At 37.2% G+C, this 25,099-nt stretch overlaps 1 protein-coding gene across 6 annotated transcripts in view; it reads left to right on the top strand.

Moving 5' to 3' along the window:
• The first annotated feature begins 6,229 nt into the window (after positions 1 to 6,229).
• The window catches only part of PALLD (palladin, cytoskeletal associated protein), a 201,944-nt gene continuing 183,074 nt past the window's right edge, over positions 6,230 to 25,099 (top strand). For 3 of the 6 annotated variants that reach the window (XM_051790148.1, XM_051790145.1, XM_051790143.1), the window contains exons 1-2: positions 8,228 to 8,383; positions 12,741 to 13,778. In XM_051790148.1, coding sequence (XP_051646108.1) covers positions 12,784 to 13,778 — 995 coding nt within the window. In that variant the 5' untranslated portion in view covers positions 8,228 to 8,383; positions 12,741 to 12,783. Of the gene's footprint in view, positions 6,349 to 8,226; positions 8,384 to 12,740; positions 13,779 to 25,099 lie in introns of those variants that run through there. The other 3 variants (XM_051790147.1, XM_051790146.1, XM_051790144.1) reach the window with 2 other exon arrangements.

Here is a 25,099-nt window from a genome sequence, read left to right as displayed (position 1 = left end):
AAATATGTTATACATATATAATAATAATTATACATGTAATGCATTAATTATATATTAATTATTATCCCAATTCCATAAAAAAAATACCTAACTTCTCCTCTAAAATTGTTTGTATCAACATAAGCTTTCTAACTCTGCAGACTGTTTGGATTACTTCAGAATCTGATAGTGGCAGCAAAGTGAATTAAGCAGCTTGTTGTTTGGTTTGGTTTGTTTAGACCACCTTCCTTCTCACTCGCTATGTAAAGAAAAATCTAGATTGATTGGTTCTGTTGAATCCTAATCTTGCACATCAGATATGCCTCAATTTCTGTCTGTACCACATATGCAACAGTACAGTTAATGCTGTTGCAAAAAGTTTTTCAGTAACAGATTTATTACCTAAATTCTGTGGGTTATAGCCAGGTTTTACCCTTGCCCAAACTTATAATATGTATTAGCAAATAATATATATTAGATTGCTCATATGGCATCTTAGAACCTTTTGTGATAGTGTTACTAAAACTTCCTGTCTTTCATCTGATGGGTCCTTTGGATTTAGTTGAGTTTTCATGGCAAAGCCAGAAATTGTATTCCAAATAGTCTGAAAGTGGTGTTTCCAGTAATCCACTTAGATGAATCATTATTTCACTGTCTCTCTCTGCTGTCTCACGCTTTTAACTCTCAAATGCATACTTACATCATCATTGTCTTGTCTCTAAAGGCTGCTTCCTCCTAGGCCTGCATTCTTCCTCTGAGAGGTTGAATATTTTGCATGATTATCTGTGACATTTCATCTTTTCAAGAGAATTTATTAGTTCACTGATCAATCAATCTGACTGCCTTCTCTAGACTAATACCACCAGGCTCGTATAAGGACTAGAAAATTGCTATATAAAGTATCACTGAAACTCAAAGGACATCTCATTGAACAACTATGAAATACATTAATTTAGAACTAATTGTTCCTCCTTTGATACGGAGTATCCAATACAAGGTGCACATCTGATGCTGTAGAATTTAAAGCATGGAACAACATAACCACCAAAAACTGCACACTTTGCCTCTATTTTGGTTCTAACCAAGGTATCAAACAGTACAGAAAGGAGGTGAGCCCATCTTATCATGCATTTTTGATGTTTGATGGTGAGTAGAACCTATCGTGTTATGTCTGGAATATATTTTTAGACAGTTTTTCATCTCTGCCTTCTAAATGTACTAAATTTACCTCTGCAATATTTTTTTCCCCCAGAAATGATCACTCTAGGAAAAGGAAAAAAGCTTGATCCTGTCTAAATGGAGATCGTGTTTAACAGATTGTTTAACTTAAAAAATTTTGGATGTCAATTTTTCCAGTCCATCAGTGCTAAAGTATCAGGACTGTACCCACACAATGCTTAGTCATTGGCTCTGAAGCTGTAATGTCTAAAGAGAGAGATGTACTTTTAATTACAAAATCACTACTCTGTCAAAATTCTAACTTTTGCTTTTGACAGGACCAGTGGATTTATTTTGGAAGTCCAAGCTCTATAAATTGACTCCAAAATTAAAAAATACAAGCATTCTCAGTGCTGTCATCTAAGGCCGCTAAAAGGGCTTGCTCTTTTACAAGTTCTGAGACCTACTTTCTGTCATTCCTGAAAGTATCTATTTTGAAAAACAGTTTGCTATTTGGCATACCTCTGAAAGTAAATGGTTCATTTATAATGGAATAGTACATTTATGTTTGAAGGACATAGAGTCTTTAAACATAACCCATGTATTTGTAAATAAGAGGTATGTAGAACATTATATCCTGGACTAAAAAATACATGTGTTCAGTTTTAAGGCATTAAACATATGCTATGGAACAATACACCACTCCCAAACTGTAAACACAAGAGGTTGTAATTTTAGCAGACATTAACCAGTGCTTGGTCTGAGATCTTTTCATTTCACATCAGAAGCAGAGAAAGGGAAAAATCCATTATATTTTTACATGATACAGCCTATTATAAAACAAAAAGTAAGTTGCTGTTGCTTGCCCGTGTGATATTCACCATGCCTGGAATATTTCTGCCACCACCTTTTTCAGCACCTGTCTGTTGGCCAATCAGAAAAAAGCAAAAGGGCTGAAGTCTCTCCAACTCCATGGAAACTCTTTCCAAAAATACCCCCAAGCTAAGTGTCTCCTTAATAGGAGCTAGTGACTGACAAATCTCTCAGCAGTTCATTCTAAATAGCCAGCTGTGTTTTAACTTTTTTTTTTTTAATTTAGTTCTACTGAAGTTAACAGTGGAAGTAATCAGCTGTTCAGTGTTCCTCCTTCAGCATTCATTCCTCTTTCCAGAAGTATGGATGTCACCTTCTTGGACATTTGTCTTTGTTAGCACTGTGACTTCTGGCAGTAATACACAGCTGTCTACCCCTGTCTTGCGTCAGACATGTTTTTAGGTGGCAGGCTGAGTCTTTCTACAGGCTACAAGAACACATTTGGCATAATCAAAAGACACTGTGCAGTAGCTGTTAAAAAGGTAAAGTAATGTATTATGATAAAAGCAGAAAGAAAAGTAAATATTTGTTTTCCTAGAGATCAGCATCTCCCCATTTGTTGAGAGAGACATTCCTTTTTTCAAAGTTAATCCCCTTGTAAAGAAAAGGGCTTTTATCTAGTATTGAACTTCAACACTGTCTGTGCCTGCTCAGATCAAACACATTTCACATGCTAAGAAGGAATCCGAGTACATGGCTGGCTGTGAACATAAACATGTAAAATATGCACTATGGACTTGCAGCTAAAATTGATCTAATAGAGATCCTTTTTGTTATGAAGAGGAAAGTCTAAATCTTAGTACACACAAAATAGAAAGATGGCACATGATGCTATAAAGTATTTTTCTCACTACACAACTATGGGTGTTTTATCATAGGCATAAGTACAAGTATTCTTTATATAAAAGAAAAAATCAGATCTTTGAAATATATTTTTCAGAGAGGTATACAGGTAATAGCTGATGTGAATAGGATTGAAGTACATACTTTAAATTAAGCAGTTCCATACTACACAGGGCATAGAGGGATTACTAACTTTTCATATATGGTACAAGTAGTGATAACAAATGTAATTACTTTACAAAATCAAAGAAATGGTAAAGCCATATGAATATGACTAAAGTACAGAATACAGGACAAAACAACTTAGAGAAGAGTAACAGTTGAGATACTTCAGTTAAATGAAATTAGAGAAAATTGCAGCTAAGGTCTTGAATAGGGACTTCTTAAATGAAAACTCATAATTTTAAAAACTAGATTAAATTCTGCTTTGCACAGTTGGGACACTTAAAGTAATTATTTAACGTTAATGGTTTGCTTTTCTTTCTTCAAACAGTCTGGTTAAGCTACGATGTTACTTTCTTGACACAGATTTTCCAGTAGAGTGTTTCACTTATAATTTATTTCACTTCTTTCCTTAGAAAATTATGTAAGATTACACTGAGCTGATACATTAAAAAGGGTACTTAGATTTCTAAAATTAATCATATAATCTGAATCTTTACATGCTAGACTAAACAATCTTAATTATATTGCCATGTACTAAACTGCCAAATTTTATCCTTGCTTTCTCTACCCCTGTGAGTTTGCATTGGTCCTGCCTTCTGTAACTTTCACTCCTTTCCCCCTTGCTTCTTACTGCAACATGAAATTGATTTCTTTAGTTTTTGTACTTCAAGAACATCAGCTGTAATACAGGCTTGCTTAAATTCTTATTTGTATATTTCCAAACGCTAAAATGTGGCCTTTCTACTTAAACCTCAGAAGACTGTCAATTCATAGTTTGTTGACACCTCATTTCTTGTCCTTTAAAACCATTATATGAGGTCTTAAATATTTTAATGGAATCGGACTGTGAAAAGGCGTTCTCTAGGCCATCCCACAGATGTGAGCCAAGCCTATGAGAGCTTTTAAGGACTTTCATTACAAAAATATCAGTACCGTAAATGAGATTGTCTCTGCACATTCTCTGTTCTGAGGAAGAGTTTCAATGAGAAATGTGCCACAGTTCAGGGGCTGACGTACATGCGGAGCCCTACCACAGTTCCACAGCACACTCCACAGCAACGCGTCTTTGCAGCTGAGCTTGTCCCCTGTGCATCTGCTGTGCCACAGCACCCTCCTGGCCACTGCGGCCACACAGGGCTTCAGGCTCCAGGGGTCATTCCCTGCCCTCTCCCTGTAGCGCCTTCCCCCTCACCCAGAGGGGTTGTTGGGCTCCCTTTCCCTCCTGTGGCAGCTGCTCCTACCAGGCCTGACCAGGACCTTTTCACCTCCAGCACTGTTGCCATTCAGCCGGCAGCCAGTGCCCATCTCACTTGTCCAGCCACTGACCCCACTCTGTCGTTCTCCCTCAGTGCCTCAAGTTGGGCTGCCAAGCAGGAGTGGGTCTATGAGTGAAAAGTCTCACTAGAAACTAGTGTGTGTAATGGTGACATGACCCTGGAGGGAGTCTGATGAATACCAAGCCTGGCAAAAAGCAGGCTCAGATGGATGGCTGCCAGCACCACCCAGACCAGGCCACTGCCCACACTGAGGAAACTTGGGTAGGGACATCTGTGCTCTGGGCACAACGTTTATTGACAAGGATCAAATAGCTTTGCTCTATGTTTCTTCACCTTTGTGCTGAATCTTGTGAGAGTACAGTGTGCTCCACTGCAGCGGCAGGAGTTCAGAAACAATGCACAGACGATCAATATGATCAAATGATGTTCAATTTATTATTTAAATGGCTTAGCTTTTATACAGTCAGCTCCTTCCGGGTACATGATTGCAACAAAGTGATTGGATAGCTCAGTCCATGTACGTGTTTCGTGCCTTTAGTTCATGGGTCCCAATGCCTTGTCCATGCGTCCTGACATCATTCGCACTGCCCAAAGTCCCTCCTACCAATCCGTCTTAGGGACTTTCCAGGGGACTTTCCAGCTTTCTTTTTATCAGTCACATACACACAGTTTTCCCATAACTTACAACTATAAACACAGTTTCACACAACTTACAACTATAAACATGCAGTTTCACACAGCTTACAACTATAAACTATTCTTTTAATAACCTCCAAAGTTGTGTCAAGTGAGGCCTACCGCTGCTCAGAGCTGGTTGTATAGATTGTTCACGAAGTGTCCATTGTCCTGCAAATACTCCACACTCCACAGCCCCAGATGTAAAAGTGTATTAACCACAGTCCACAGGGGTACAAATTCGTAATAAAATTCCTTTGAGATTTTAAGGAATGTTGAGGGCACTCAGCAGTCAAGAAGCTATTTGTCCATGTGTTCAGTTTTTACCGGTCTGGCTGGTAAAAATTAAAGATGGCAATTTGAGAGAGAATAGTATTACGAGTGTTCTAGTAGTCTTGAGATAAGGGAATTTACAAGTTTCTCAGTCTGAGGTAGACTTCAGCAAGACCTTAGATATCATGGATCTTGTTCTCAGAAGTCTTTATCTCTTCCCCAGTTTAAGAAATGGTTTTAGTTCTTTGTGAGTTGCTTATTAGCTTTCCTTCCTGTTTTATGGTTTCCTTTCCTACTCTCCACTGTGGTAATTCTGGAAAGTTGTGGTATTTTCAAGTTTATTGAACTGTTGTTACTTGCAGCCCCTCAATCTCTTTGTTGATGATGCATTCTGTAAAAGAAAGGTGGGAGTTATCATTACTGTTCTTTCAAGAGTTTCATTTTAAAGACTGCTGTATTTCTTCTAGACCAAGTACTGGTACAACTGCTAGCAAAAAATGAAGGTGTATGTGTTTTGCCATTACACTCCTATGAAAATCCTCAGGGAGCCTCTTCTAGAAACTTGGGAAAATGGTGTTTGAGTACCATTGATACTGCTTGACTATTTCACTCTGACACTTTCATGCATACATGACAGGTAGGTACTTCCAAAGCACTGTATAAAAACATAAATTAGCTCTAGCTATGAAAAAAATCTATTTACAATATATTTACAAGCAAAATTAAACATTTTTGCATACCAAGGGAAAACAAAAAAAACCCCAAAGCTATGTATGGCATTAAAATACAGCAAGACATTGACCCAGTCTGTTTGAGCACAAGCGACCAGATTATTTTTTTTGCTCTTTCAGAGGTGGAAAAAAATGTCTGTAAGTAACTCAAAATAGCTGGATGTTTCTGTGGCAACTGGTAAAGGGCGTTTTATCTGTCTCTGATGCTTAAAGTAGAAGCAGTTCTTACAGATTCCTATTTGAAGTTTGCATACTGGTGTTTGATTTCAGGTCTTGGAAAGAAGATTGCCTGTCTCCTTGTATTTTATCCTGCTGCTATCTAGAGTAAGATATAGAATAACAGGAACCATAACAAAGGTGTTCAGCTTTCTCAGGTGAGTACATGAATTACTAGGATAAGGAGCCATACTTATTATATTTTGGGTTTAGCCCAATTAACAATAAAAATCTTTTGAATTCTGTAACATCTTCATCAGATGGATTAGAAAACTTGTACAACCAGAATAGCTTTATGATTCGTGACATGAGATTTTGAATGACTCAGAATGACTAGTATTAGAAACTATTATTAATATTTCAGGAGAATAGTCTAGCTATGCTCCATCAAATCTATCGGTAGTGAAAATGGAGTGGGTATATTAGCCATAATATTCCTTATCCTGTTTGATGTTATTATTAATTTAAAATTTTACATGTAATTGCTAAAATATTACATCATTGCATATTGTTGCACATTTATCTTTCAAAATGTGAATTGTTCCAAAGTTTTAGTCCCTTTGGCATTTGTTTGTAGTGATTTACTGCCTTTACCATTTTTGTAAAGGAGAATACAGTTTATTTTTGCAATAAAAATTGAAAGTCTTGTTCAAAAATTAAGTTTCCAAAAGATTCAGTACAGGTCAAAGGTTATAAGCATTCCCCAAATCTTAGTAGAATGATGTTGGGAAAATTTGTTCACAACTTAATAGAGCTGTATAAAACCTTGCCCTAATAAGTTTTCAAGTTACAAAGAATATTTCATTAGCACTTGAAGCCAATAGGAATAAACTGAACAAGGTCTTTCAATTTCTGGGCAAGTGTTTCTATCATGCTGTACAAAAAGTAATGGGCATACCTGATTTACACAAAACAACAGTGTAATGGTATCCATAAAAGCTAAATCGCTTTGAATTTCTTTAAAAATGATCTCTACAGGTGTCTCCAGGCAGATATATTTTCTTCCCAGAAGTGACAATTTAAACATATAATTCCAAGAACCAGGATGTCATCTACCCACTCCCTGTAGAAAATGCTGAGGATAGCCCAAGGCAGCTTGTTACCGTTTATATGCAGGCTATTTTTGACTCCCGTTCCGAAATGGCTAAGTCTTGTGCATTTAGTAGAAACCTGACAAAGGACCCTTATTACTCTGTGAGGTGATGGTTTGAAAATGAGGTGTACAACGATTAGCTCTTAGATAAACAGATTAACTTTTGTGCTTATCAGTTAATTTTTTTTCAGTTTTTAGACTGAAATTTTCAGAATGACGATTCTGATCTTATTTGACACATTGAAATCACTGCATAATGATCTGAAATAAAATCCTTTTAGGTAATTTCATTACAACACAGTAATATAGAAACCAAAAATGCATTTTCATTGTTTCAAGGTTAATAAATGTGTCAGAGTTGTGGGGCCTTTTCAAAGAATACATGTTTTCCAGGGATTTTGTGTTTCATTTCTGAGGGAGATACTTCTTTTCTGATGATAGAATTTAAATTTGAGATGTGAAAATTAAGTAGGTTAATTTATTTATACAGAGTAGTACATGGTTACAGATTAATAACTATCAATCATCACAAAAAGATGTACTATTTCTACTGATAACTCTAAAAATGTCAAGAGTCTTTTCAACCTAAATGATTCTATGATTTTTTTTTTCTTTCCTAGAAGATTTTAAGGCACACGAGAAAGCTATTAATTTTAAAGTATTTTTAGTAGAAAAAGATAATTATTTTATTTATTTTCATTAAAATACCTAATTTTTTTTAATTAAAAATTAAAAACCAGTTAGGATAAAATTACATAGAAAGAAAATGGCTAAGTTCTCTGAAATTATGAGTAGTAAGTGCACAGATCTTTGTGCCACTTCCAGGCTTAACATTGCTTCTGCTGGAATTCCAGATAGAGGCAGTCTGCTGAAACATGAGTTCAGTTACCAAATATAGATGAGTGGGGTATGACATGCATAGTCACAGAGGACAGATGTAACGCACAGGCCACAGTCTTCTCGATGCTTACTGAGGACCAAGCAATCTTTAGTGAATAGCTGGAGGAACTTTAAGCCTACTTAGATAGCAAAGGAGAAAAACAACTTTACCTGCTATTAAATATACCTAAGACTCTGCATATTGGCCTGTTCATTATAAGGTCTGTTTTATATTTTCTGCTAAACGTAATTATTGTACTTTGGGGAGTAATTTTGCAAGATTTCAAAATTCAGAGAAAAAATATGTGCCTTTTTTTTTGTTTTAAAAAATATTACTAAATACATCTCTTCTTTCATTTGATTCTTTTGAACAGATAGGCTTTGGGTCATATTAAGTAATAATTTCTCATGGGACAGGTTCTACAAATTCAGGATTCTTATACTTTTCTTGAAATGAGTTCTTTGATTTTCTATGTTTTTCCATATTTTATTATACATCCCTTCAAAACCTTGATTTGATTAATTATTCAATTTTTTCCTGAAAATTGTAATTCAGTACCTTTTGATTTTACTATTTTCCATATTATTCCTTAGAGCATCTATATTGGTTTTTGAAAAAATATTTAAACTTCATGATATAAAAATGTGGGTTTGCTTTGGAGTAATTTTAAATATATACAAATAGGACTATATAAATAGTCTGTATGTAAAAATGTGGGAAGTAGAGGTAAACACTGATCTGCATGCAACATTGTATTTTATGTTTGTGTCTTTAAATGATACAGTATATGGCTTTTCAGGTTACTTAAGGAGTAATGATGATGAAAACTGTTATAAATACATTGTAGTCTAACTCGGAGAAGCTAGAAATAGCATCTGAAATTTCTAATTATGATCTTATATGCTACTTGATAGGGTTAGTGATACTTCACCTCCAGTTCACTGTGCTTACAAGTTGCACTAAAAGAATAGTGGTTTCATGTATTACAGTGTGGCTGAAAAATGTCTTTATACTGGAAGCTTCCATTCAGCTGTCTAAAGCTAGATATATTAAAACATTTTTAGGCACTAGACGTTTCTCCCTAAGAAGGCTGATCAGCATTAGAAATTGCCTATAACCAGCACAAGTTTAAATTCACTGTCTTTATATAAATATCCACGTGCAGACTGATTTACCTAAATTTAGACAGTGGGCTTTGAAAATTATAACATATGTAGCCATTATATTTTTCTAATTATAAAATTGAGTATTGGGAAGAGATATGTTAATTTATAATACATTCATTTTAATCATCGTGTCGTGTGACTAACAATAAGCAAAATTGTCCTCCTACCCATAGCCCATTGAAACAGCAGAGCAGCCTGGTGTTGGAAGTTGAAGAAGTTTATCTGAGTATGTAATGTGTCACACTGGTATGTGAACAAGCTAGAATCTGATATGTATGAGATTTAAATAAAGATATAATTTGAAGCACAGATATTTACAAGTTGTCCAAATAGTAAACTAGCACCTTTGTTCATTTGAATGAACAAAGTTTTGTTCAAGTTTTAAAAAACAACTAAGATTAAGGAGACAGAAACTATCCATGTTTAACACTTGGTTCCCTGGCATTCATCTAGTTTATGCCTTAACAGCTGAGCCTCTTGACCAACTGTTTGCTGCACTTCTCAGATTCATTCTTTAAAGCTGCTATGTGGTAGTCAGTTATACTGTATATACTTTTTTAGATTTTGTTGACAAGAGATTGGTATGGTTGCTAAATCTGTTGCTCTGTAAACACAGATAAAAGGAAAAAAAGATGCAATCCCACAAATAATAAGCTTATCACTGTATTCTATAAAAATATATATCAAATCCTAAAATGCTTTGGTTTTCTTATACTTCTCTTTTATGTGTTAGGCTGTAATCTGTTGGCAAGACAAAGACATGCATATCAAGAGATGCATGTGCCAGGCCAAGAATTGCAATAATCTATCAGTCAGTTAATGACTACATGCCGGGTAAGCCCTGGTGAAGTGACTAAAGGTAATTGGAGCTTGCACAAGCTGATGTAAAATATATCGCATGACTGTCAAGCCACCTATCTATCAGTGGAGAAATATTTTGGACAATTAAGAGAAAATATACTTTTTAAAAAAATCTTATGCAAAATTGACCTCATAGAAATTATCATAAAAATAAGAGAATTTTCAAGAGTTATTGAAACCACTGATGTTAAACTTAATTAAATGCTTTGCAGAAACAATGATTGCATTTAAGATGAGATCAGCCACAACTTAGTGACCAGCTAGACAATCAAATTTCTACAAGGAGATTTTCAGGCAGAGCCTTCCCTTGGGAAAAGAATGGTTTTCCTGATGTTTTGTTTCTTACTGACTTTAAAGAGGCAGAGAATGTCCATTCTGATTCTAAAATCATGTTGGGAAACTGGAGATGTATACATATTTCTGTAGTTTGTGAAAATGGTACAAAATATACTTTATACATTTACATTGTGCAGGACAATATATGGGTTGTGAAATCTATTTCTTCAGTGTTTTAGCATAAGGTATCTTGATATTCCATTTGTCAGAGTTGAGGAAAGTGCTACTAAATTGGTAACAACTTAAAAACATAAGCACAATAAGTAAAATATTAAACACATTATCAACATTAATCAGAAAGGATTACTTAGAATTTCTAATCCAAATATCCTTGTGTAGATCCTCATAATGGTTTCAACTAGAACACTTTTTCTCTCAGAATTTGAGAGTTTAGTGTCAGTAAGGCAGTGCTATGGAAAAGAGAAAAGTAAATATATTCCCCAAATTTTCATAAGGCTAAAACCAGAAAAAAATTAAGTGTAATAGCATTGATGTGAGATAACAACATAATAACAACTGTTGGTGAATGTCACGCCAATCCACAAAAAGGGCTGCAAGGAGGACCCAGGAAACTACCTGGCAAGGTTATGGAGCAGATCATCCTAAGTGCAATCACACAACACCTACAGGATGGACAATGGATCAGAACCAGACAGCACAGGTTTAGGAAGGGCGGGTCCTCTCTGACCAACCCGATCTCCTTTTATGATCTGGTGACCCGCCTGGTGGGTGAGGGGAAGGCTGTGGATGTGTCTATCTGGACTTCAGCAAAGCCTTTGACACCGTCTCCCATAACATACTCCTGAAAAAGCTGGCAGCCCATGGCTTGGACAGAGGCACCCTGTGCTGGATCAGGAACTGGCTGAAGGGCCAGGCCCAGAGAGTGGTGGTGAATGGGGCTGCATCCAGTTGGTGGCTGGTCACTAGTGGTGTCCCCCAGGGATCAGTGTTGGGCCCAACTCTGTTTAATATCTTTATTGATGATCTGGATGAGGGGATCGAGTGTACCATTAGCAAATTTGCAGACGACACCAAGTTGGGGGCGGGTGTCAATCTGCTGGAAGGCAGGAGGGCTCTTCAGAGGGACCTGGACAAGCTGGAGAGATGGTCTGATTCCAGCAGGATGAGGTTCAACGAGGCCAAGTGCCGGGTCCTGCACTTTGGCCACAACAAACCCATAAAGCGCTACAGGCTGGGGACAGAATGGCTGGAGAGAAGCCAGGCAGAAAGGAACCTGGGAGTTTGGATTGACAGGAAGCTGAACATGAGCCAGCAGTGTGCCCAGCTGACCAAGAAGGCCAATGGCATCCTGGTCTGTGCCAGGAATAGTGTGGCCAACAGGACCAGGGAAGTGATTCTTCCTCCGTACTCAGCACTGGCGGGGCCATACCTTGAGTACTGTGTCCAGTTCTGGGCTCCTCAGTTCAAGAAGGATGTCGAGGTGCTGGAGCAGGTCCAGAGAAGAGCAACAAGGCTGGTGAAGGGACTTGAGCACAAGTCCTATGAAGAGAGTCTGAGAGAGCTGGGGCTGTTCAGCCTGGAGAAGAGGAGGCTCAGGGGACACCTCATCACTGTCTAGTTACCTGAAAGGAGGTTGTAGCCACATGGAGATTGGCCTCTTCTCCCAGGCAACCAGCAGTAGCACAAGAGGGCACAGTCTTAAACTGTGCCAGGGGAGGTTTAGGTAGGATATTGGGAAGAAATTTTTTACCAAGAGAGTAATCAGACATTGGAATGGGCTGCCCAGGAAGGTGGTGGATTCTCCCTCCCCTGGACATTTTTAAGATAAGACTGTATGTGGCACTTAGTGTCATGGCCTAGTAACCACAGCAGTGTTGGATCAGAAGTTGGACTTGATGATCTCGGAGGTCTTTTCCAACCTGCTTGATTCTATGATTCTATTATATGATTCTATATACATATCGGTCCAGTGGAATTGAGCTTGTGCTAGGCAATGCACAGACAAAGAATGTCTTCATACTTCTGAGGGAAAATGCATGAGAAAAATGACTCTTAAGTGTTCTCATTTCCACCTAGACAACTTGCAGCCTCAACCCATCCTAACAGAAACCAAGGTTTATGGTAAGTATTTCATGCACCATTGGGTTCTGCTCATCTCTCAGTTTTGTGTCCGGCTTATGGGAGCAAGGATATAACTGGGCTTTTTTTAATTGAGAAGTTTTTTCATTAAGGAACTGTACTTGTGTCTTCCAGGATGCAAGACAGAAGCTGTGGCCAGGCCTTGCCTCTTTCTTAAATGCTGAATGAGGTTTACTGTGCAGAGAGAGGCACCAATAAGGAATATCCTGAAAATATGTCAGAAGCTTCATCTTATCATGACTTTTTCTATGATTCCCTGTCAGACATACAGAATGGTGAATTTTCAAATGAACTTTCTGCCTTCCTTACGCAGGAGGAGATATGTAAGAGCCTTGACATAGCTCGAGAAGCCATTGCCAGTTCCATGAAAGAGGATCAGAATGCAGCACCAGACATTTCTCATTATCTCAACACTTCTCTTTCTAGCCCTTCAGAAATACCTTCTTTCAGGGACAGCAAACTGCATGAGCAAGATGCTTTACAGAGGCCTCAAGCAAGTAGTCTGACTTCATCTGCTGCAAGTCACATTCCCCCAAGTAATCAGAAAGAGCAATCTACTGCATCTCAGACAGCAGATAGTTTTGTCGCAGTTTCTAGGAAGCAAACACCTTTTCTAACTGCTAGTCCCAGCTTCATCAGAAGACTGAAACATTCAGAGAAAGATGGTCCATATATGCCTAAGACAAGCCCAAAGTCCGAATCAACATCCCAGGAAGAAGTTCCGTTCAGGAACAAAATGTGTGACAAAGCTGCCACATTTATAGAAGAATTGTCATCTATATTTAGACAGGCAGCACAGACGAGAGGCCGAAGTCCTGATGGGGACTCTTCTTCTCCAGACAGTGGATACCTGTCTCCTAACAAGAAACAACCAGCTTTAAGTACGTTGGTGAACCATGGGTTTGACAAACCACATGAAGAGGTTGACCCCGAGGCAAAATTATGTGGAGTTCATCTGAATGGAGAACACTTTTCCGAAAGGGGCAGCATCACTCAGAGCAAAATGACCCTTTGCCGTCCCTTCATCAACATGGAAGAGAATGAGTTTTCACCACCTCAATTCACTCAGAAGCTCCGGAGCCAGGAAGTTGCTGAAGGAAACAAAGTATTGCTGGAGTGCAGAGTTGCAGGCAACCCAGTCCCTGATGTCAGGTAAGTGCTAGGTCACCAGATATCATCATCTGATTGTGGAAGATACCTAAGGTCAGGTATCACAGTGAACCTGCTTAGAGGTAGTCATGCAAGAACAGTCGATCATGCAGTTTTACAAAGCACATGAATAACAGATTCTGATGGTTTTTCTTCTCAGGAGTGTTTCATTGTTATCTGCTTGAGAAATTAATTTCTGCTTGATTCAAGAGCCACATGGCAAAATTAGAAAGAGTTGGCTCTAGCAGCATTCTGTGTGATTGTTACCTCATTAATCTAGGTAAAAGAATTCACAACTTGCCTCTGAAGAGCATATCTCAGGCAGCTGATACACTTTTTACTGCCAATTAATTAGAATGTCTCCAAGACCTATAGCAATGGGATTTGGGGTCTATACTATAATCTAAAATTTTCTGAATCTAGCCAAGTATCCTATTGTGTAAGACATTTCCAAGACATTAAGACGATCTGCTATTCAAAACCTCTTCTAATACTTTATCATGAGATTTATGTGCATTTGCTTTTGTTTAATGACAAAAGCTACAACTAACTGCTGCGTAAGTTTGTCTGTTTTATTTGTTTTGGTTTTGTTATGAATAACTCAATGCTTTCCACTGTCTTCCTTTCCTTCTAAAATTAAGCAGTGCATAGATAGTGTTTGGCACCTCACAGGTCTGAGCCTTAATGCTAATATTATGGCTTATCACACACAGAGATACATTATACCTCTAGTTTATATAGTACCTCACAAGCTATTTTGGTTTAAAGTAATACTTAATATTTTCTAAGGAATATTTTGTCCAAAAATTCATATTTGGACAGGACAGAATTTGTAGTTCTACATTCACAACTTGCTGTAAGGTTCTTTAGCTACATCTGAAGACAACATAACTCTTTAAAAGTTCTCAACATTTCCTTAAAAGAATGTAGGAAGCACTTTCTTGTAACACTTGTGTGCTTTTTTTGTATCTTTTGCTGTGAAGTCAAGTAGAATAAAAAAGTACAGCTTTGAAATGTCATGTTATACCTATATGTGCTTACATATGCTTTCATTTCAAGGTGAAAGTTACTTTTTAGAAAATATCTCCAGAAACTCTTGTTTGTGATTGTTGAAGACAACAGCATTGTCTTCACCCTTATCTGAGTCTTCAGTGTATTCAAGAGAAGCTGAATATTGAGACACTGAAACTTTTACTGGGTCAAAAGATCATTTATAGAGGCATCAAGTCTATTCAATTGTTCTTGTATAAAAAGTGGAAAATGTTGTACCTCAGCACTTGAGTACATTGGTTATGTACTCAAGCTTATGTAGATTGTCCTACAAAATGAAGCCAACTGATCTTCTAAACCAAGACAAGCTGTAGATATAAGTATGCTAAACAAGGGACTTACACCACAAATCTTGCCAGCAGGTCAGGAAGCTTACCCAAAAAATATAATTGTAATGCCTAAATTCTAATGCCAATCAAGCAATATGAGAGACATGTCACGTCATTATAGTTGTTTATTTTTTAGAGTTTTTTTAATATTTGCTGGGGAAAAGAAAAAGACAAGAATCACAGTCATGGGTGCAAAAGAATTCCAGTTGTTTGTTCTTCTTCAGACTTTCATGAAGCAGGAAAGGGAAATTGTAGAAGTCACACAATTATGACAGACTCCTCCATCTCTCTCTCTGTTTCTTCTCTTAGAGTCTTCCTTCCTTCACACTAAGATGTTGCAGCTACCAGTGTAACTGATTTGGACATTAGGGCAGCAAAAGCTCTTACCTTCTAGTATTTCTTTTGTGGTGGTTGTTGTTCTGGGGTTAGGCACCATCCTTTGATCTTCAACCTTTATTAGATGCGGAGGGAAACATAGTGACAAAGGATGAGGAAAAGGCTGATGTATGTAATGCCGTCAGTCTTTCACAGCAAGATCATTTTTTCTCTGGGTACTCAGCTCCCTAAACTGGAAAACAAGGACAGGGAGCAAAATGAAACACCCATAATCCAGGAGGACACGGTCAGCAATCTGCTGTGCCACCTAGACACAAGCGAGTCTATGGGAGTGGTTGAGCAGGTGCGCACTTCACTGGGTAAAAATGGGCTGGACGGTTGGGTGCAGAGAGTGGTGGGGAATGGAGTTACATCTTTCTCACAGCTGGTCACAAAAAATGCTCCCCAGGGCTCGGTATTGGGACCAGTCCTGTTGAACACCTTTGTCAATGATCTGGACCAAGGCATCATATGTAACCTCAGCAACTTGGCAAACATCAAGTTGGGTGGGAGTGTAGATCAGCTTGTGGGTAGGAAAGCTCTAAAAAGGGATCTGGCTGGATTGATGGCCTGAGGCCAATTGTATGAGGTTTAATAAGACTAAATGTTGGGTCCTGCCCTTGGGTCACAACAACCCCCTGCAGTGCTACAGGCTTGGGGTAGAGCAGCTGGAAAGCTGCCTGGCAGAAAATGACCTGCGGGTGCTGGTCCACAGCTGCTGAACATGATCCAGCAGTGTGCCCAGGTGACCTAGAAGGCCAATGGTATCCTGGATTGTATCAGAAATAGTGTGACCAGCAGGACCAGGATCAGTAGTGATCATCCCCCTGTACTCAGCATTGGTGAGGCCACACCTTGAATTCTATGTTCAGTTTTGGTCCCCTCACTACTGGAAAGACAATGAGATGCTGGACTGTGTCCAGAGAAGGGCAACAAAGCTGGTGAAAGGACTAGAGAACAAATCTTATGAGGAGTGGCTGAGGGAGCTGGTGTTGTTTAGCCTGGAGAAAAGGAGGAGGCTCAGGGAGCACCTTATTGCTCTCTACGACTACCAGAAAGGATGTCTTAGTGAGGTGGGTGTTAGTCTCTTCTTCCAGGTAACAAATGAGAGGATGAGAGGAAATGGCCTCAAGATCATCAGGGATTGGATTTGGATTGGATATTAGGAAACATTTCTTCACTGAAATAGTGGTCAGGCATTGCAACGAATTTCCCAGGGAAGTGGTGGAATCACTGTTCCTGTAGGTGTTCAAAAGGCATGTGGATTTGGCACTTGGGGATATGGTTTAGCGGTAAACAGAGTGGTGCTGGGTGAATGCTTGGACTTGCTGATATTAAAGGTCTTTTCCAACCTTATGAACTCTATGATATGACAGCTGACATACTGTTACTGATACTTTTGAGTTGTAAAATAGAGTACTAGGAACAGTCAGAGGGACCACTCTTAAGGAAAAAAAAGTAATTACTATTAATTAATACTAAAGAACTTTTCACCTTACCCATCTGTAGATTAGATACTTAACATAAGTCACCCTAGACTCCATCAGCACTCACTAGAGAAAAGCACATCTACCAAAAGTCACTTAGCTGCTTGTTACATTGATAAGAACTTTTAGTCTTCAGATTAAAACCTCATTATCAGTTTGTTATAAAAGGTGAGGTGAATCCCACCCATTCCCCCATCTCTATGCCAATAGATGGCACAGGGAGAAAGAACTGCTCTGCCAACTCACATACACAGATAATGTAACTAGAAAGAAAGAAACCTAAACAGTCTTTCTTACAGGTGAGAGTTTACCATGATACATATTTCCTCAAAGAACTTAGTTTTCCTAGTATTTAAACATTTTTAATATCCATACTTCCACAACTTGAACAGCAAGAGACATACAGGATTTTTTATAGGGTACTACTCATCAAGTAACTAATAAGGCTATTAAGGTACTAAGAGTCAGTCTGTAAACAATACTACTTTACGAGAATGAAATGCTCTGTTGGCTTGGATGTTTTTACCACCATGAGTCTATTATGCTTGAATATATATTTCAGTCCTACTGAGTTACAAAATGCATTTTTTAGGGTTAAAATGGTCCTAGAATAGGCAACAATAAACATAGAGGAACTCAAAACCTGGAAAAAATTGCTAAACATACACTGCATAGAACCTAGGGTCAACAGGAATTTACTTTCATAACACAGCAAAAAACCCTCATTGGTGCTATCAGGCTCATGTACTCTGTGTTTCCTGGTATTGGTACAAGTAAAGTTCTGTCCAGAATGGATTAGAAGTTGTGTATTTGATTTATGAAATACAGCATAGACAGTTAAGGTGAGTTCGACAGCATCAGTGAGGTTGCAGTGTTTAAATAGCAAAGATACGCTGTTGTAATGGTTCAGTATCTTATTGCTCTTATTTTATCTGGTAGAATATCAGTCTTCACTTCAGTGATATGACTCCAGAAATGTACCTAAATACCAACTGAACTAGGAAACTGTGTACAAGCTGTGGAGCTTTTTTTGCTTAGGTCTTTTACATCATTGTTATATTCATTTCTGAGACTGCTATGTTTACAAGAAATCTCAGATTTTTAATGTAAATTCTGCTTTTCTGAATCTTAATTCTTGCAGAATCATAAAATAAGAATGCAAATCTTAATCACTGAGCAAAGTGAATCATGAGAAACATTGCTGACGAAATAGTAGATTATCTTAAAATCAAGTATATTTTTAAGTAATCACGTCAGGATAAATTAATTTGTAACTTTTATCTTATTTCCCTTTTGAAACCTATAACTGCTTTGTCTATGGATGCAGTGCTATGGCTGTGGATACAACAACTGCTGAATTTCAGCAAATAGGCTTCGTGCCAGCTTCTCAGTCTGTTGCAAAGCTCCCTGACAATTTTTTAACACACTTTCACAGTCCACCCTTGAACTAGTTTTACTTAACAATTATTCTCCATCTGGCAACTCAAAGAAGACATATTAGTGAATAATAAAAAATTATTTTCCCAAAGTTTCCACTGAAAAGAAATTTACCCTTTAGTCTCCATTTCATTTTGGATCTTCAAGAGGGGAAAAATATGGCATCTGTACCTCAAAAACTCCTCATTGTGGAAGTCGATGCAAACCTGCCGCTTGTCCTGTCTGTAGTGACGCTGCCTTGGCTCAAGAGGTCACTCGCACACAGCACGGGCGGCGATTCCTCTGCGGGCCGGGCCGTGCGGGGCGGGCACAGAGCCCTTCGGTGAGCGCTGCTGCGGGGCCAAGGGGGCAAAAACTAAGGCTCGTTCAGTGCTTAGGAGACGGCAAACACTTGAGCGCTGTTTGGGTGAGACTCCAAAGTCTTTGAATCTTGGGGAAAGGAGGGGGTTCTTTCCTTTGAAAGATAAGAAAGCACGCAGAAAAACCTATAGTGGATTTTATGTATGATAACACTACTAGGAACTTCTAAACAGTTTCACAGTATCACCTGGGCACATCACTTTCCTTCTTTCTGGAGCTGAAAGGGTGTTTTGTGGCATATCCTAAATATATCCAGTAAAAAGTTAATGTGATGCAGTGGAAAAAGACAAGCCTGTTTAAAGCCACTGACATATTGCATAGCAAATGAAGAATGCCTTCTGTTTGTGCCACTTTGAGAAACATTTTCTGTAAATGGGAGTTTTATATGGTTAAAAGCAAAACACCAATTATACAATACTAGTAGGCCATTGTCTTGTATTTTGATAATGAAAATAATCCAGTTTTCTAAAGGACTTTACTTAGACAACTGTTTCTTTAGGCTGGATTTCTGGTTTGTAATACCTGAGGGGAAAAAAATCTTTGGAGCGTATTTGGAATATTTACTTTTTTCTGAAGAAACTGGCCATAGGAAAAAATATGTAAAAGATATTGAACTTTTTGTAGAGGTTTCTGAATAGGTAGAAAGTAGAAATGGATATTATTTGTACTGCCAAAAGAAGGGCTATAGAACAGGCTGAACAGCTACCTGGTCTGTGAGGTGTAAGAGTGAGCCATTTGGCTCTTGCAAAACTTGCTGAACAAGACATGAAGGAAAGAGCATGAGCTAGGGCTGCCATAGCCTTTACATTTGCATATAGCAATAAAATCTGCAGAAACCAGGCTTCGGTTGTTCTGATTTTTCCCAGAAAAGACAGTTTCAATAACATAGCTACTGCTAATACTATTTTTGGAATTCTGTGTGGTAAGTGTGATAAAAGTAGAGAGCAATTGGGATTTTTTTTTTTCTCAGCTGGGAAGAAAATAACCAGAAGTCATAAAGTCATGATGGAATAACAGTAGTTTAACGATGACAAGAAAAGCACTAAGTTCTTATTTTGCCCAGCACTCAAAAAATTGTTCAGCCCAGTAATAAGCACAGCTGATATTTAGGCTGCATCAAACACTGGTGGCCATGAGATCATCCAATTGGTCTACACCAGAATAGAAGGCCTTCAAAAGAAACTGTTTAAGTATTTCTGACCTTTTAGCATGTTATAGTTTTTCTATGCCTCACATTTTATCCTTGATCCGAATAATCTTTAATAACTGTCTTTCTTCCCTTTTCATAGCTTTTTTTGGAGCTAAACTTTACAAAGTCCTCAGCCTATACAAGACTGAGCTAGAATCCTCCCTTATGCTGATACCCTTCTTAGGAAGCTAAAGATAACAAAATTGCAGAACCTTATTATAAACAAAGAAGTTCTGTAAGGGCAAAGCATCTATTTGAAGGTTATTTGACTAGGAAAGCCTCTTAAATGTAAAGTTCCTTGGATGTTCATAGCTGTACACAGCTGAAAGTAAAACAGTAAAGTGTTATGGTTTGAATGACTAAACTTGACCAAAGCAGCTTTATACTACAAGTGGAAAATAAGTAAACTTTGATAGAACTTCCAATTAGAATCCTAGGGTTTAAATCCAAAAGAAAATAATTAGTTAAATTTCAAGAACAACTACATTTTTTCAGAATTCAGTGTCTGACTTACTAGTTCTACTAGCAGAAAATTAGGTATCTTACAGTGAATATTTTGTCACTAGTCAGAACGATTTTTACATTTCTGAGCAGCCCAGATTACAATGTAAGACCTAGAAAAGTACTGAGTGGTTTGAAAAGTTCTAGGATATCTGTCTTCTAAATGTCTAAAACATATAAAATATCAGTTGAAACAGAAATATTCTGTTACCCTCAAAAGCATTCTGTCAGTCAGTAACTATTCTTCAAAATGCATCAACAGTACAGAACTTAAAATACCTACATTGGCATTGAGTTAGCTAAAGCAAATCCAGCTGGGAATGACTTAGACCTCTTCAGCATTTACCTTCCCACCTGAATATTTAATTGCTTCTGAGGTCTACCCTAAGCTGTAAGCTATGATTAAAGTATTTACATATATCCACCCAGATTCTGTAGTACAGGAGGTATTGAAATGTTTTGTGCAAAATACATTCTCTTCCTTCATCAGCAGCAAATTGACACAAAAAGACCTCCCAAAAATTAAAAATAAGGCACTTTCCGCATACTACATGGCAAGAACAGGGCTTCTTTGCTTTAAGGAATCTATTTGCTCTCATTAAAACCCTTTTCTTATTATAAGTGTTGTTTATCTAGATTTCACTGTAACAGATACCCAAAGTCCCCATCTAGAAACATGTAATCCAGAACTATTCTTAGAAAATCTAGAAACAAATGCAAATTACAGTACTTAAATTTACAACAGAACCAGATTACCTTGACTTCTACAGCTTCAAAACACTTATCCGATTTTACAATCTTTAAGGGCTTTGAAGTATAAAAACAAGCAATAAATTATGTCACCACCATAGTCTCCCAACAAGGCACAGTTGCAAAGAAAATTCAGCATCAGATTAAGTAATGCTTAACACAAATCTACACAGCTGAGTAAAACTCCAGGTGTACAGAACAACAGTGACCGAACTACCTAAAGAGCAGCTGGTAGATTTTTATGTCTTAGGAATGGAAGAGGTGTCATAGATGTAGTTTCTGCTTCTTTACTAGGCATAATTTGAGGTAGGAAAAATCTTTGGTTTAGAGATAACATTTAGTGTTGTTTCTTGAAGTCTTTTATGGAGTAAATTTTGTAGTTGTAGTGAAACACCAGTGCCTTGGTGGGAGATAGAGATGTTCTACTAGCCCTATAGTGGCAAGGCTTTAATAATACTTATTTTTATAAAATATTAGTATTTATTTATGTATGTGTGGTAATGGAACATATTTGACAATTCTAGGTGTCCTTAGTTCAAAAAAAACCTGATCTCAAGTGTGTTCCTTGCTTTCTTATATAAACTCTTAGTTTACACAAATCATCTTCATTTATAGTCATCTTCAAAATTGTTGTGTTACTTTTCTATTTGTAAAGTTTTAACTATTTAAGTTATAGTTTAGGACCAGGTGGTGCAGGTCTTGGTTTTCAAATATTTTCATAAGCTTATATTCCTATTTATGTTATTCAAGATGGAAACTTTAGTGAAGCTCTTTTATGATGTTGTTTAAAGTATTTGTTAATTCCAGTCTTGCTTGCTTGCTTAAGAATAAGACCTCAAGATCAAAATTTGCTTCCAAACAATGAGATACTTTATCTTAACAACAGATTTTACTAGACTATAAGCATTATGTTAGCTACAGTGATTGTAGAAATTATTCATGAAAGATAAAAAAGATTAGTATGTTCTCTGTGTGGGAGGAGAGGGCTCTTGTGACTTGACAATCATTCACAGCCACAGGTATTATTCTTATACAGTAAAAATCAAATCTTGTATTGAGTTTTGAGGTGATTCTTGATTACCAAATGTAATATTTTACAGTAAGAATTGATCTAAAATACTTCCACAACTTATTCAATAGTCTCTGTTCCATTATTTCAGTGTTATTATGATTGTTTATTAATGTTTAGAACAGTAAAACAGGAAATAGTAGTTTTTTTCTTATTATGTAATCTGTAAGTGTTTTCAGAATATCTTGTGTTTATTTCCTAAGGGTGATGATTTATGGAGTTAGTTGTTACATTGCTCACAAATATAAACATTTTTCTTATATTCTCCCGATAGTCTGACTGGTTTTCTCTACTGAAATATTTTCCCAATAAACATACTTTTATATAGAAATCTGCACTAGTCCTCTACTAATCTTTTTAGAGTAGAGTCCCACTGATCTATCTTCTTATGAGTCTTCTGCAAAGAGACGGTGCTTGTTCAGAATGGAAGAATATTCTCATACCTAAGGAGTTCCTTAGGTCAAAAATGTTCTGCTTGCAGATCTGGATGCTTTTCTGTGTATGAAGGGAGCACTGATGATCACCTGAAAGTATAAACAGCATGTGTTACATTGCTGAGATTAAACAGAAAAATGTTGTTAGCCCTTTTAACCTGGTATCAGATTCATTTCAGAAATCTGCTCATCTGATACTCAATATTGATACTCAATACTGAATATGCTGTCGGTATTTTATATACTCTCAAATTAAGATGAAATATCTATAGATATGAAAGTTATACGTCAGCATCCTCAATATTTTTCTGTCACAATAGTATTTTTTTTTTCTTCATCAATAATGTCTTCTTTACTTTTGTTGGGTTTTTTCCTCATTTACAAGTCAAAATAATAGCTCTTTGCAGTTGATGTCATTATTCTTTTAACAGTTCTTCCCTTCTCATTCGTTTCCTTTTATACTCTCTGTTTATTGGACCATGCTATTCTTATGTCTTTTGTTTGTTTACTTTTGCTGATTTTGAGATAAGCCCTGCCCACCTCCAGGCATCCCTGGAGTTTCAGATCTGGAACTGTGATGATGAAAGTCATCTCAGTGGCTTGTGAAACTTTTCCTTAATTCTGTTTCCCATAGAACAGTGCTCTGGACTAGTGGGTTTTAGTGGGGAAGTGAGGGGTTATATTTTAACACAAATGATTAGGCTATTGCAGTGGCTGCCTGTAGTAATTTATGGCCTGCAGGTTTCAGGTAGATAACATACATCTGTTGAATATTTCCTTTTCCATTCTCCATTCATTTTGTGGCAATGAGAGTCCACACTGTCAGGATTTTCTGCATCTGAAGGAAAACATTCAGTGAAGTGGAGGGCTGTGTAGATCATGTGCCCACCTGCTTTAAAAAGCAGTGTGGCATATCTGAGCAATGCTAGTAGTGCATCAGTTTTCTTGACTTGGAACTTTGTTTACCTTAGAACCACTTGGAAAGAAGATTTGTCGTCATGCCACTTAAGAACAGTGTTTAAGAGACTGTTGTAATATATGATGACTAAGTGCTCTGCTTGAATGGGTGGTTTTTTGCTTCCTTGTCTCTCTAAAACCATAGAGTACAGTATTTAAAGCAGGTATCTGGAGAGCCAGGCTCTGTGAAATGATCTTCACGAAGTTGAGATTGTGATAACAGGATAATTTATGAAAGTCTTATAAAATAAACAGATTGCTATAAAACTTAGGCGGAGCAATTCACTGATGTTACAAAATGGATATCTAAGGATCTAAAATAAAGAATGTGTGGGTGTGGCTGGGAGGAGGGTGGCCAGTGGGGACACAAACTTGTCTGTTTTTTTATAAAACCCTAAGGAGGATCTATAGATTCTGGACACCAGGGTTTTTCTTACGTTTCATTTGTTTATTTTCTCTGTAAAATAGTTTTGACTACGTGATACATGCATTTCCTCATCTTTGTTATACAGACTCTGTGCATCACCAGGGTCCTATTCTTTAGAACAGTTAGTTTAACATTTTTCATGATTGTGGAAATAGCTCTTGTATATTTCTGTTTTTAAAAGTTTCATATTTTCTTTTTGGTTTTTGGTTGGGTTTTTTTTCCACCCTTAAAATAGGAACAATAAAGCCTGTTAGGTGCATGAAGATGGATGCTGTAAGAGGCAGTTGTAAAAACAAAGGGATGGTTGTTGAAACTAGAATTGCTTTTTCAAATTAGAAATAGGAAGGGAATTCCAGCTCAGTTACTTTATTTTTCTCTGTCTATTTGTGAATGCCAGTGTCTTTGGTTTGGTTTTTCTGATTTCATTACTGAAAGTTTAAAAGCATCTCAGTTCAATTTTTTTATTCTTTCATTTTTTTTGCCTTTCAGTAAAAGAATGCAGATCTAAAGTTCCTTGCTAATGCTCTATAAATAAATAACATATTGACTAGTGTTTTTAAAAAGATTCTAAGATTAGATGAAAATGCTATCAAAATACATTTTTAACTGATTCTATTCTTGATGGCTAACATGAAAAACTTAAAAGTAAATTAATAAAAACTATGCTGCTATCTGCAAAATGAAATAAACATAAAGAACTTTTGCCTTATATTTACATATGAATTGGACGAGACTTGGATGAACTTTCAAATAATGTGGAACCATATGTCTTCAGAAAGCTGTTTCACTACACTAGCTTTGTCCATGTTAAACACTTTCAGTTTCAAAACAAAGTTTAATTGAAGTAGTTTTAAAATACAGGTTTCCCACAAAAGTGGTGCTGAATCAGTGCCAGAGGCAGTATTCCAAGAGGCTGCTTTTACTTCATGTTTCAGAATTTATTTGTATAGATCTTATAT

The sequence above is a fragment of the Manacus candei genome, unplaced genomic scaffold (genome assembly GCF_025592945.1).
Source record: "Manacus candei isolate 608988 ecotype Guabito, Panama unplaced genomic scaffold, ASM2559294v1 h1tg000028l, whole genome shotgun sequence".
Classification (NCBI taxonomy): domain Eukaryota; kingdom Metazoa; phylum Chordata; class Aves; order Passeriformes; family Pipridae; genus Manacus; species Manacus candei.
The sequence above is the reverse complement of the archived record's forward strand: the minus strand, read 5'-3'. Positions and strand labels throughout refer to the sequence as shown.